The sequence below is a fragment of the Carassius auratus genome, chromosome 15, assembly GCF_003368295.1.
Source record: "Carassius auratus strain Wakin chromosome 15, ASM336829v1, whole genome shotgun sequence".
NCBI lineage: Eukaryota > Metazoa > Chordata > Actinopteri > Cypriniformes > Cyprinidae > Carassius > Carassius auratus.
Window position 1 is genome coordinate 23,952,132 of NC_039257.1, and position 13,283 is coordinate 23,965,414.

The 13,283-nt window shown below is 42.7% G+C and overlaps 2 protein-coding genes across 3 annotated transcripts in view; one reads left to right on the forward strand and one right to left on the reverse strand.

Moving 5' to 3' along the window:
• Positions 1–13,283, forward strand: part of LOC113115415 (tyrosine-protein kinase receptor UFO-like) — a 1,029,470-nt gene that overhangs the window by 338,329 nt on the left and 677,858 nt on the right. The window lies entirely within an intron of this gene.
• LOC113115435 (P2Y purinoceptor 13-like) lies at positions 2,275–12,209 on the reverse strand. The gene is made up of 3 exons (XM_026283006.1): positions 12,113–12,209; positions 11,018–11,727; positions 2,275–3,252 (listed from the first exon to the last, which is right to left on the reverse strand). The coding sequence occupies exons 2-3, from the start codon at positions 11,717–11,719 to the stop codon at positions 2,917–2,919; spliced, it is 1,038 nt and encodes a 345-aa protein (XP_026138791.1). The 5' UTR covers positions 11,720–11,727; positions 12,113–12,209; the 3' UTR covers positions 2,275–2,916.

The following is a 13,283-nucleotide window of genomic DNA, read 5'->3' on the forward strand; positions in this document are numbered from 1 at the left end:
CTTAGTGGAAGTAACGAGGGACTCGTCACACACCCCCCCTAAAAAAAAGGAACAAAGTAGTTTACACAAATCATAACTCCACAAACCTTCGGTCCAAAAAAATAAAATAAGATTCAATCCAGATCGCAAAACTCCAGCAGTCTTAACTCTCCAACTCCTTCCAGCAACCTGGCGCCTAGGAAGCAATTTAAGAAAAGAATGGAGATAAAGACAAGGAAATAGGACAAATCCTATAATATTAGACTATATGAATACGCGATAAAGCATCAGCAGTTGTGTTCTCTGTGCCTTTAATATGGCGAATGTCCAACAGGTATCCCTGTAAAAACAAACACCACCTCATTAACCTTTGGTTAGGGTTCTGTAATGAATGAAGAAAAACTAATGGGTTATGATAAGTAAAAACCACCAGAGGTCCCACAAATGAACCCACATAAACTTCAAAGTGTTGCAAAGCCCAAATGAGAGCCAGTGCTTCCTTCTCAATCACGGAATAAGTTGGGAAGCACTAAACTTTCTAAAAAAAAAAAAAGAATCCAACTGGGTGATCAATGCCATCTTCAGAAAGCTTTAGCAACATCTTTTGCTTTTAAAGACGGACACTCATTCTTCCAGTGACCAAACGCACGGCAATAATTACACTGGTTTTCTCTGTCTTTCTCTCCAACAGAGAAACTACGTAGTCGATCAGATGAAGCACGCACAATTTTAGAAGACCTGCTAGGATCATAAGATTCTTTCTGAACGCTTTCTCCTACATTTTTGTAACCAAAAGAGGTTTTATGAATCAGAAAAAAATCATCAGCCATAATAGCTGCCTCATATGCGGTGGCGGGTTTTTTCTCACTGATATATGTTGCTACTCTTTGTGAAACTGAGTTTTTAAACTGTTCAAGCAACATCAAGTCCTTCAAATTATCTAACGTCTTCACGTCAGAAGCAGTACACCAACGACTGAAGTAAACTGAAATATCATGTACAAACTCAACATGCGTTTGGCTATCTTCTTTTTTCCAGGACCTAAATTTTTGCCTGTAGGCCTCTGGAACCAATTCATATGCCCTCAACACTGCATTCTTAACGGTCAAATAATCATTAGCATCTTCTACACTAAGAGATGCATACGCTTCTTGAGCTTTGCCTGTAAAAACAGACTGCAACATAAGTGTACGTTCCTCATCAGGCCACTTTCTTGCATCTGCCACACGCTCAAACAACAAAAAGAAGCGTTCGACATCTTTCTCGTCAAACCTAGGGATCAATCTCATATTAGTCACTACATCAAATTTACACAAAGTCGAGTCACGGTCTACACCTCCCATTACCCCAAGTTTTCCTTCTCTTATCAGATCTAAACGAAAACGTTCAAGATCAAGTTGCTGTTGTTGTAATTGAATTTTAGACATCTCCACGCGATTTTGAGCTTCTAACATCTTCCCTTTCATCTCATTCTGAATTAACAAGAGTTGTTTTTGTTGCTCAAACGTTAAATGAGACATTGTAGACGCATCAACAAAATCTGAAGCACCTTCTGGAGACTGAGGGTCTAAAATTCCACGTTCAATTAGTTCCGTTTTTATCAATAATTTAATGTTATCTTTTAAACGTTTATCTTGGCTTACCAAGTTAATTTCATAGTGACCTGCAAGTTCCACCAATTGATCCTTAGTTAAATTATTCAACAAACTTTCAGATGGAGCACTAATAAACTCCCCAATTTTTGAGGCCATGGTCAAACAACAAATTGGCTACTTAATTTTTCCAAACATATTTGAGGGCTAGAATTTGGATAAGCAATTCCCTCTAACTAAACTTCAAAACTACATAAACTCATCCCTAATCTTCATACAGTTACTTGCAGTGGGTTCTTATACACCATAAACCAGTGTTTGCAATAGCAACCGATTAACGAGTCACTACCACAAAACACGGATGTGTTCCCGAGACAACTGCTCTGACTGCTTTCACCGTACAAAAATAATAAACTAAAATAAAAAAGATCAGAGTATCCCGTTAAGGATACCCCGCTAAGCCTAACCAGGGAAAACCAAATCTAATAATAAACTTCCCCTCTAAATATATACAAAGAGTAGCCAATACTTACCAAACCTGAACTCCCGCAGAGCAACAAAACAAACAAACCAACCAACCAACCAACCACTATATCCTCCAGATTTTGTAGAACCAAATATTAAACATTACCAAAAGAGCAAACAGAAATATTAATTTAACAAATCAATCATCAAATCAATAAAACTGAGTGATATTTTTACCAAACAAATCACTTAAATTTAAGGACGAGCCCCCACATTTGTCACGACCGGCTCAAAGCCGTGACAAATGGGAAGGAGGACATAGTCAGGTTGGTATGTTGCAACAAAGATATTTATTAATATAAATAAAGAACATAAAATAAGAAATCAACAAACCAAAACACGATTCCTTCAAACAAACGAATGCTCCAAGCATCCAACAGAACCGAGTTAAACTAATCATAACCTCAAACTAGCCAAAGCAAAACCAAACAACCGGGAGTTCACACTCCACACCAAACAGAGCTGACACTATATAGGGAAGGAACAGGTGTACACAATTCCGTTGACGAGCCTTCCAACCACACCCACTGACCGGTCTTAGTGGAAGTAACGAGGGACTCGTCACACACTCTTACCAGCTTTCAGTTGAATAAACGTTCTGCCTCGCTGTTCACAGGAAGAGGAGACTGTAAGGGCAAGATTACTAGAAAGGATATTGAAACTGCTGTGGTTTCTGATAATGAAGCAGACAGGAAAAATAACCCTGGCAATGTTGATCTGACACCTATGTACCATGTAACATTCAATGAACTGAACAGTTCGTTTATATGTATATATATATATACACAATACATTTTTGGCAGGTATGAGGAGAAAGCTGTTAATGACCAGCTGAATCGTGGAGGGCGTTGCAGTGGGCTCTGTTGGGCATCTCTAGTTTGGTGGAGGTCTCTGTCAGAGAGCCGTGTGGGAACGGGTGCCGGCCCAGCGTGGCTGTGAGCTTCTTGCGGAAGACTCGACACAGGAAGACATAAATGAGAGGGTCCAGGCACACGTTAGTAGATGATAGCCAGAGCGTGATCTCTTTGGTGTAGTACAGCTGGTTTTGGGCCCAGCACTGGGCAGAGGTGTTGCGGGTCTGGCTGAGGGTGTAAGGGACCCGGGCCAGGTGGAAGGGTGCAAAGCAAACAAAGAAAACACCCACTACCACAAACACCTGTGGAGGAGAGGACAGTTTAGTACTGGTTAACACACTGTACACCAGAAACGTATGCATATTTTCTTAAAAAGAAAAAAACATAAATAAATACTAGATTCTCTAATCTTTTTTGTATTTTATGGTTTATGGCATATGACAGGCTACCTTTCTCGATGATATAAAATTAAACTTTAGCATTCTCCAGAGTGCCAACACATGTGAGCATATGAGTATTTGCTAGTATGTTATTATTACAGTTCTAAATAAGCTTTCGTTTGATGGTGCTTTTCACTGTGTGAGAAAATAGACGTGTGACCTGAAAGCAAGAAAGCAGCATCAACAGCATGAGTGTCCTGCTGAATGTGTTGATATAGACCTGATAAACCATTGTGCCACAAAGAAATCTGTACATAAACTTTGACATATTACACTGATCTCTAAGCTCTCAAGGTTAGTTTTTAGAAAGCACTGTAAAAAAAAAAAAAAAAAAAAAATCTACGTAAAATAGAGGCAGCTGTGGTTGCAAGAACTTTAAAGAGCCAGTAAGATGACAATTCTAAGCTTCCTATCACTGTTTATAAGACCTGTACAATAGGTTTAAATCCATCCAAGGTTAAAAAACATTGTCATTTTGTCAAAATATCATTTTAAAGTTACCTCAATTCTCAGAGATCCCCAAACGGTTCGCGCAAAGCTGTTCAAAAGATTCAGTTTCCTTAAACCCCACCTTTCGGTAACATACTGTGTTCTGATTGGTCAACTAACATAGTCAGGTTTGATTGGTTGTTCCGCGCACAACATCATGGTAAACAATGCGTTAGCATCTTTCTGGGGTGAATTATGTCTTATTCCTCTCATCGCGAAGCAAACAGTAAAATAAAAAACTTGAACAGTCTCGCTGCTTTTTCTTCTGTGTGGGTGTATTCAAGCCGCGCGCTTCAGTTTGAATCTGAATAGCGCGTTCAGCGCGGGGGCGTGGTCACATTAGATATAGTGAAGGGAGACGTGAAAAACAGACATCGCGTTGTTTTCATATGGATTACTTTATCACAGAATATCTGTTAGCAGCACTTGTTTAGTTTTAAAGTAGACATGTCAAGCTTTCTATAGATATCTCTCTCATGTCTCTTCGTTGAGTATTCACAGAGTTACACTTCATTTTAATGACGTGTTTGTAAATGAAGATCAGAGCAGACAGGCTGCAGACAGCACACATACTGATAAGACGCTCGGGAGAAAACAAACACATAACTTCATAATCATACTTCACGTTGTGATTCGGAGATGCTCGTTGGTCTAAATAAAGTTGGTAGTGAACCCTCTTTTATGGCCAAACGCTTTGAAAATCCCGCCTTGTACTCACCGAGATTAGAAAAGCAGTCATCAGTGAAATGTTGTGAACACAACAAAAGGGATTTGTTGTACTGCTCTGGTATTGTGTTGAAAATGAATCTTAGCCATTGGTTCTTCTGATCTTCATTCTTTGGCAGTGAAAATAAAACAAACTGTCTCCTCGACATGATGCTCTCACACCAACCAGAGCGTCTGTGTGTGTGTGTATGGGGGACAGGTCAGAGGTCAGTTTCTCCCAACACGGTAGGCGGAGATTATTATGCAAAGTGCTCCTAGTGACGTACATAGAGATGGGCAAAAGATTTGAAATCTATAACGACTTGTTTCAGCGATTCAGAGTCGACTCCTTACTTTAGAAGCCAATAACTTTATAAATAGAGTACTTTTTGGTTTAATTACTTTGCACATTGTTTACACTGATGGACAGCTACATCATACACTGTAATACAGGTCATTTTTGATTTCCCATCTGTGTGGCTCTTTAATATAAAAAATATGGTGGCAACATTTTAGGTTTTACAGAATTATTTAAATTTACAGTAAAAACGTATTTCATTAACCGATACAGTGTTAATATGCAATCCTATGAGTTAACTAATTTTACTTGCAGAAACTGACTGCACTTAAATTGGCCAATTGACGGTTCTTTATAATACTATATATATATATATATTATAATAGATATACTAATATATACAATGTTTAAGTAATGCAATCATATTGGTGTTGAGAACTATTTTGCTTAAGTCCATGAAGAAAAGTAATTAAAATGAATAAGGGTGATTGTAGTAATACACAACACAATAATATCAAATATTAATATTCTGTTTTGGGTCTGTGTAATTCAGATTTGGGGATTCTGGTTTACTTAAGGCTGAAAATTGGCACCAGCAATAAAAACCCTGTTTTGGCCCAGTTCAGGGCCAGTTAAGGTTTTCTGATTACTGGCTGAGATTCAGGCTGGTTATGGCCTATTTGTGGCCCTTAAATCCAGTTCTGGGCCACTTCAGGGCCATTATTCTTTCCGGTACTTGGGCCAAGGGGAAAAGTGATTGTTTGGCCAAGAGCTGGGCCAGAAAATTTGTTTTGTGGGTTGTTATTAGTTGATTGTATTATTGATAATTTGTTTGGACTTGTTTTAATCTGTTTTGTAAGGTGTCCTTGGGTGTTTTGAAAGGTGTCATCAAATAATATGTATTATTATTATTATTATTATTATTATTATTAATAATAATAATTATAACATGGCATGTATGCAGCTAACTGAACACATCTGAATTTTATCCATTCCAGGGCTGGACAATAAAACCCACCAATACGGCAAAAGCAGGTTGACTTCATCAGTGGCATGTAAGATGTTCTCTCCCACTAACCAAACAAAGATCACTGCAGAACAACTGTGCATTTCTGAGAAACACATATCATAATTTCATTACTGAACGATTCAGGGTATTTAAATTATTAGGGTGAGTCAGTGATTCAATAACCCATTCATGAAGACTTGAATGGATGAATCAGCATGTGAATTAATTGTTTGAACGAATGACTCGGTGAATCACTTGCTGCCGCCTACTTGTCGTTCACTTTCATATTTAAATGTAGTATCATTGCATCTTTTGCAACATTTCATATTTGTATATTTAAAACTGATTTAAAGCACTAAGCTCATAACATTATTTATGCAGTTGTTATTTTATATTTATTCATTATTTTATATCAGTTGTTATAGCATAAATGCATTAATTTCACATTTCAGCTTCATTCAACTTTCTGCATATATGCATCTAAATGCCACTCCAGGTACATCTGTTTCTTCTGCAGATCTTTTTTGTTGTTGCAAGTCTGGTATAATAAGTGTAGTGTGCCTGATGTTTCTTTGTCGGATCTATGTTGTGTTCGTGTCTTCTTTAGTTCCCAGTGTGGATATACCATGTGTTTTATCCACGATTATCCACGGCTCCGTGTTCCTTGAGGCAGTGATCAGGACAATAAGCACATTTTAGTATGCAGTAACTTTAATCATTGTGACACGTGTCCCGAGTTCTCGTCAGCTTCGTCTGGAAATGGAAACACTCTCTTCATCAGGCAACCGACATGCGGAACCCCACCAACATCGGCGGAGGCCACATAACACTGGGAGGTTGGGGAGTGAGCGCTGCCTGTTCCCTGAAGGGTGGTCCAGGAGCGACGCACATCGGAGGGCACCCAGTGACCAGGAAAGCAGGCCAGCGGTTCCCGGCCCGCAAGATGAGCCCATGCACACCCCTCCCCACTCCCCTGGACGGGCTTGGCTGGCATGCTGTGCCGTACACGCGGAAACCCCGGAACAGGGCCTGTGGGGAGCAGTGATGGTAAATGGCCGGCCTCGCCCTCCTGGACTCCGGTAGCGTGGTCACCCTCATCAAGCCAACTGTCCTTCCCCCATGGGCTGAAACCAAAGCACGGCTGCCCATCACTTGTGTACACGGCGATACCAGGGAAGTGCCGGCGTGGTATCACAGTGCCACCAGGCGTCTGGCCAGTAGAAGTCAGATTGTCAGGGATTTGCCAGTCCTGGTACTTCTCAGGAGGGATTGGCTGGGATTTGACTGCCTACTCGCCACCACCAGCCAGCCTGTCAGCCCTGCCTGGAACCGCCAGAAGCGAAAGGCAGCGAAGAAGCCCTGACGGCGCCCCGTGCTGCTGGCCTCGGATATGATGAATGATGAATCACCCCATCATAACCCTAATCTTTACTTTGACCTCTTCCAACAGGTGACTGGGGCTGAAGCCTTAGCTAGAGAGCAGCATGAGGATGACCGCCTGAAACACTGCTGGGCCCAAGTGATGATCGCTGATGGGAAGGAGCTCCAGCCGGCACCCCATCCAACTCCTCACTTCATTGTAAAAAATAGGCTGCTTTACTGTGTCGCGAAGCGAAGGGGGGAGGAAAAAACCCTGCTGGTAGTCCCGCAGTCCAAGACAGAAGCGGTGATGGAGCTGGCACATGCACATCCCATGGCAGGCCACTTTGGGGCCCAGAACACAGTCCAACGTATACACGACCATTTCCACTTGCCGGGCCTGGAGGCGCTTCTGTCAAGCCTGTCCCACCTTCCAGCGGACGTCTCCATGCACCCCTCCCCCAGCCCGCTGATACCACTGCCGATCATTGAGGTGCCCTTCGAGTGAATCGGGATGAACCTGGTGGGGCCATTGCCGAAGTCCGCCCGGGGACATGAATACATCCTGGTCATCCTGGATTATGCCACCCACTACCCTGAGGCCGTCCCCCTCTGTAAGGCCACCGCAAAAGCCATCGCTCAGTAGCTGTTGTACCCACCCAGATACTGACTGACCAAGCACCGCGTTTATGTCCCGGATGATGGTTGACCTCTGCAAGCTCCTGAAAGTCAAACAGCTCCGTACCACTGTGTACCACCCCCAAACGGATGGCTTGGTCGAATGGTTCAATCAAACGCTAAATCAGATGTTATGTTGAGTGGCTGCCGAGGACAAGCGAGACTGGGACAAGGTGTTGCCCTATGTAATCTTCAAAGAGGTACCCCAAGCATCCACCGGCTTTACCCCATTCAAGCTCCTCTTCAGCTGACAGCCCCACGGCCTGCTTGACGTCACCAGAGAGGCTTAGGAAAAACAGCCAGCCGTCCACTGAATCATGCTGGAACACGTATGGGAGATGCGGGAGCAGATCGTCATCCGGGAACACATCGCCTCGGCCCAAACAAGCCCAGCAATGGCACTACAATAGGGCGGCCCAGCCACGGGAGTTCCAGCCAGGAGATCACTTCATGGTCCTCGTCCCCATGGCCGACTGCAAATACCTGGCCAGCTGGCAAGGTCCCTACACCGTCACGGAAAGGATCTGCCCCATCACTTACCGAGTTCGGCAGCCTGGAAAAAGGAGAGAAAACCAGCTATATCATGTGAATCTCTTGAAGCGCTGGGTCGGGACCATGCCCCAGCTCTCAGCCCTCGCTCACTTACCTGCCGTGGCTGTCGACATGGACCCTCACCTCTCAGCCGCCCAAAAGTCTGAGCTGCAAAACCTGGTCAGTCAGTTTACCAATGTGTTTTCTCACCAGCCTGGGCTGACCCACATGCTCGTGCACGATGTCCACACAGCACCCGGAGTCATTGTCCGGCAGCGGCCCTATCGTGTCTCGGAGGCTTGGCAACATGCCTTCGAGGAAGAAGTACAGAAGATGCTGAGGTTAGGGGTCGTCCAACCATTTGCCCATGGTACAGCCCCCATCATCATGGTTCCAAACCCTGATGGCACCTTTCGTTTCTGCAATGACTCCCACCACTTGAATGAAGTCTCCGAGTTCGACAACTACCCGATGCCGTGGGTTGACGAGCTGTTAGATCGCCTGGGAAGGGCCGGTTCATCTCGACCCTCAACCTCACCAAAGGCCACTGGCAGGTCCCCTTAACAGAGCAGGCCAAACCAAAGACGGCGTTCTCAACCCCAAGTGGCCACTGGCAGTACCAGGTCCTTACCTTCAGCCTGCACGGGGTCCCTGCGACCTTCCAACGCCTAATGGACGTCTTCCTGCGGCCACACCAAGCTTATGTGGCCACCTACCTCGATGACATCATCATCATTCACATCAAGAGACTTGGGAGGACCACCTGGAGCGGCGGCGGAAGGTGCTATTGGAACTCCGCTGGGCTGGGCTGACTGCCAACCCACGGAAGTGTAACCTGGCCCTCGCTGTGGCAAAATACCTAGGCTACCAAGTGGGCCGTGGCCTCATCAGATGTTATGTTGAGTGGCTGCCGAGGACATATATCAGCTGAAAGCTGACCCCAGCAGAGCGTACAAAACCGTGCGGGGATGGCCAATGCGAACACCGACGTTCTTATAGGATATGGGCAGCTTTCGCAGGTCTGTCAGGGTCCACTGTCTAATAAAGTACCAGCAATTGGATCTCTCCCTCTCCTCGTGTTTCCTGGTGCACGACCGTCACATCCACTCACTGCCCTCCCCCAATCTCCCGCTTCTCCACAGAAACAGGACGAAGCTTGGGGGGGGGGGGGGGGTGCATTTGACACATGTCCCGTCACCCTGGAAATGGAGCTGTCACACCTGCACCTACTAATCACGGGCTGAGCAGCTACACCTGCACCCCATCAAGCTCTGGCTTCATAAGCCCCGCAGATGAACACAGAGGTGAGATACGTCTCCAAAGACTCGGCTAAACCCATCCCACCCCCACCCCCCCACTACGCACGGACTTCACGGTCCCACACAGCACTGCACACGGAAGGAGGAAGAAAGAGAGCGAGAGAGACCGGGCACCAAGCTCTTAAAACCCCTCACATTGGTAATTTCTCCCTTAAACACTTTATTAAAAATCCACCCTTGGGGGAACTTACCTGCATCCTTGTGTCATGTGCTTCTTCACCCCGTCACATCATATAAAGTATAATTTCCCAACTACAACATTGCTAGTAATTTTGGAAAACCACTAGCCACAGTGGCTGTTGAGCAAAAAACAAAAAAAAACAAAGTTGATTTCAAGCCCTGCATACTGCTAAACAGAATGTTTGGTAACACTTTAGAATAGGGTCCAATTCTTACTATTAACTAATTGCTTATTAGAATGCCTATTATTAACATAGGCCCCGTTCACACTGCAGGCAAAAGTGGCACAAATCTGATTTTTGGGGGGTCAAGTGACCAGGTCAGACTTTCTTCAGAGATAGTGTGAACACTCAAATCTTGCCCAGATCTGATTTTTTCTTATCAGATTTAGACCACATACATGTGTGGTCCTGAATCAGACCCAGATCTGTGTGAACCACATATTATGCACCGACAAATTAGCCCTAGACACAACTGACACAGACAGTAACATTAAAAACTTGACTAGATATGGAAAACAGTGATGGACAGAGTCAGTGGAGGGAGAGTGGGGTATAAGCCCTGATTAATATTTATGGAGATACTTCAATTCAACCTAAACTAGAAGGATCCTACTGTAACCACTCCGTTTTTGAAAATAGCACATGAAATGAAAGAATAGGGACACAGGAGAACGTCGCTACAGTGCAATAGGAAGGTGAAGAGTCTTAAAGGTAAATTTAAAGAAGCAAATTATTCTAACAACGCAAAATACATAGTTAATGGTTTGTTGATAATGAGAATTGACCTTTAAAATAATGTGTTAACAAATGTATACAGTATGTCTCCATTAATTTACGTGCATCGTTTCCCTGAATTAGTGTTTGCCATCACAGTTACTGGAGGCAGAACAACAGCAACATTTCTGAACTTAACATTTTAGTTTTAACTCAAATCTAAGACCTATAATGTATGAGTTGGATAAGACATCCAAAAAGTGCAGTGTTGGTGTTATTAAATTATATTTCCTGCATCTTTACAGAATGTTAGTGTTTGCAGGTAACAGAAAGTGCACTATACCTTAGATGTGGTCTGTTTGCTGGCTGTGTCACTGCTGCTTTGTGACGCACGGTATGATTCAAACACTTTCCTGCTGATGAAGGTGTAGCAGATGACCATAAGTGCTAATGTACCCCAAAAAACAACCTGGCAGAAGTAGTTAAAGCCTTCATGCCACATGAGTCCCATCTTCCCCTTCATCTTGGTGCATCGCAGCTTAGCACCAGAGGAAATATGTGGCATGTGGTTACTCAGGATAACGTTTGGCAGAGCCAGTGACAACATGACCACCCAGATAACTGCACACAGTATCTGACCAACTCTGACCTTCTGAAGAGCACATTTCCCAAAGGGATGCACAATTTTTAGGTACCGGTCCAAGCTGATGAGTCCGAGGAGAATGATGCTTATATACATAGTGGTATAGAAGAGCACAGCTGAGTACTGGCAATGAAAAGCCCGGAGCTGCCAGGAACCCAAGCCCGCATCGGTCAGTGCCTTCACAGGCACAGTAAGGGTCATCAATAGATCGGCCACAACTACATTCTTCAGGTACACGACAAACGTTGAGCTGCTGCGGATTTGGAAGAAAATCCATGCGGCCAGACTGTTCAACACCAAAGCCACCAGAAAGAGAGCCGCATACAGGCAAGGGAAGAGTACAGACGTTACTCTAGTGTCCCTCTCACACTTGAGTGAAGCATTCACCTGACTCGTGTTCATCTTGATGCCTGGAGGAAGAACGTCAAAACAGCTGAATGAAGTGTTGAAAAACACTTGATCAGTTTATCCACATACAGCTACGAACAGCACAACTTCATTAGTATAATGGGAATAACATTATGTTCAATGAGAATATTTTTGAGTTATGATGAACACATTAATGTGCTTTACAACAATTATCCTGTTCTGTTTAATTCTATTTGAAAATCATTTCTAAAGCAAAGAAACCAGAAATAACAAAACCAAAGAATGATTATAAAAAATAACAATGAATTGTGACACATTGCAATTCCTTTGGAAAGGAAGTGGTAAAAAAATACATATCTACACACACATATATCTACACAGAAATATATTACAATTACATATATGCATGCGAGAACAAACACTCACCAGGAAAAGCGTTTTAGAGCCTATTGTGAGAACAGCTCAAAGAGGAATTAATAAATGACTTAACACTTTCCGGCAGCTGTATCCACAGTGCAGTATGTGGTTCTGTGTAACTGCACACACAGACATGCGCACACACACACACACACACATGACATTGCTGACCTGAGGACAAATGGCTTAGAACTGGTCACAAAGTTCTGGTCTGTAAATAATGCCCTGAATATAAAAAAATCCTTTATAAGGTCGTAAACAGTTTTCTGACTTCGCTCCTAAACTTTGAAAGCCACCACGGCCTTGTTCAGAATTTAGACACACTTGATCAGTATAAGTCTATAAACTCATCTCTTTAACCAAGCATACATAAAATTCAATAAAAAAAAAATAATAATAATAATAATGCTGCTATAATTAGCTCAATCAGAATCAAGAGTAATTATTTTTCTGTTCATCTTTTTCACTTAGTGTGTATGTGTGAGCTTTATGTCTTCCAATCTCTTATCCTTGGACAACCAAGCCATATGTTTTTATATGCTCCCCCATTTACATATTTAAATGAAACCTTAAAAACGCAAACACAAACGTGAAAACATTGTATATTATAAGGACAAAAGTGATTTATGAGGACAGAACGGTTTAACAAAGTGAAGGCAACATTTTCAGGTCTGCTGGTAACTGGTAAACTGGTAACACAAGGATTATCCAGTTAATGCGAGTCAGTGTGACTGGTGCAATTTAATAACATTTATTAAAATAATAATATATAAAAATAATTTGATTTGATTTTAAACGGACAAAACTTATTTCAAATTAGTTTGTGTTCCTGTAGTTATTACTTTGGCTGTAAATGTATTAAACAGAAAAATCGTACGTCCAGCTAGATGTAATCGCAAAATTAACCTCTCCAGGATGACTCAATGTATTTTGTAATAACAACCAGCTGTCTGTAAATTTTACCGTATATAGCTTTGTAACATATATTTGTAAATATATTCTGTGATATGAATGTTTATCATCATTTGCATTTACATGTATTAATTTGGCAGATGCTTTTATTTAAAGCTACCTATAAGTAGTAAGCAGTGTGAAGCTATCACTGCAGAACAAACGGGAAAGGTGCCTTGCTCGAGAACACTTCAGTCATTTCCTGCTGCCTCAGAAAATCGAACCAGCG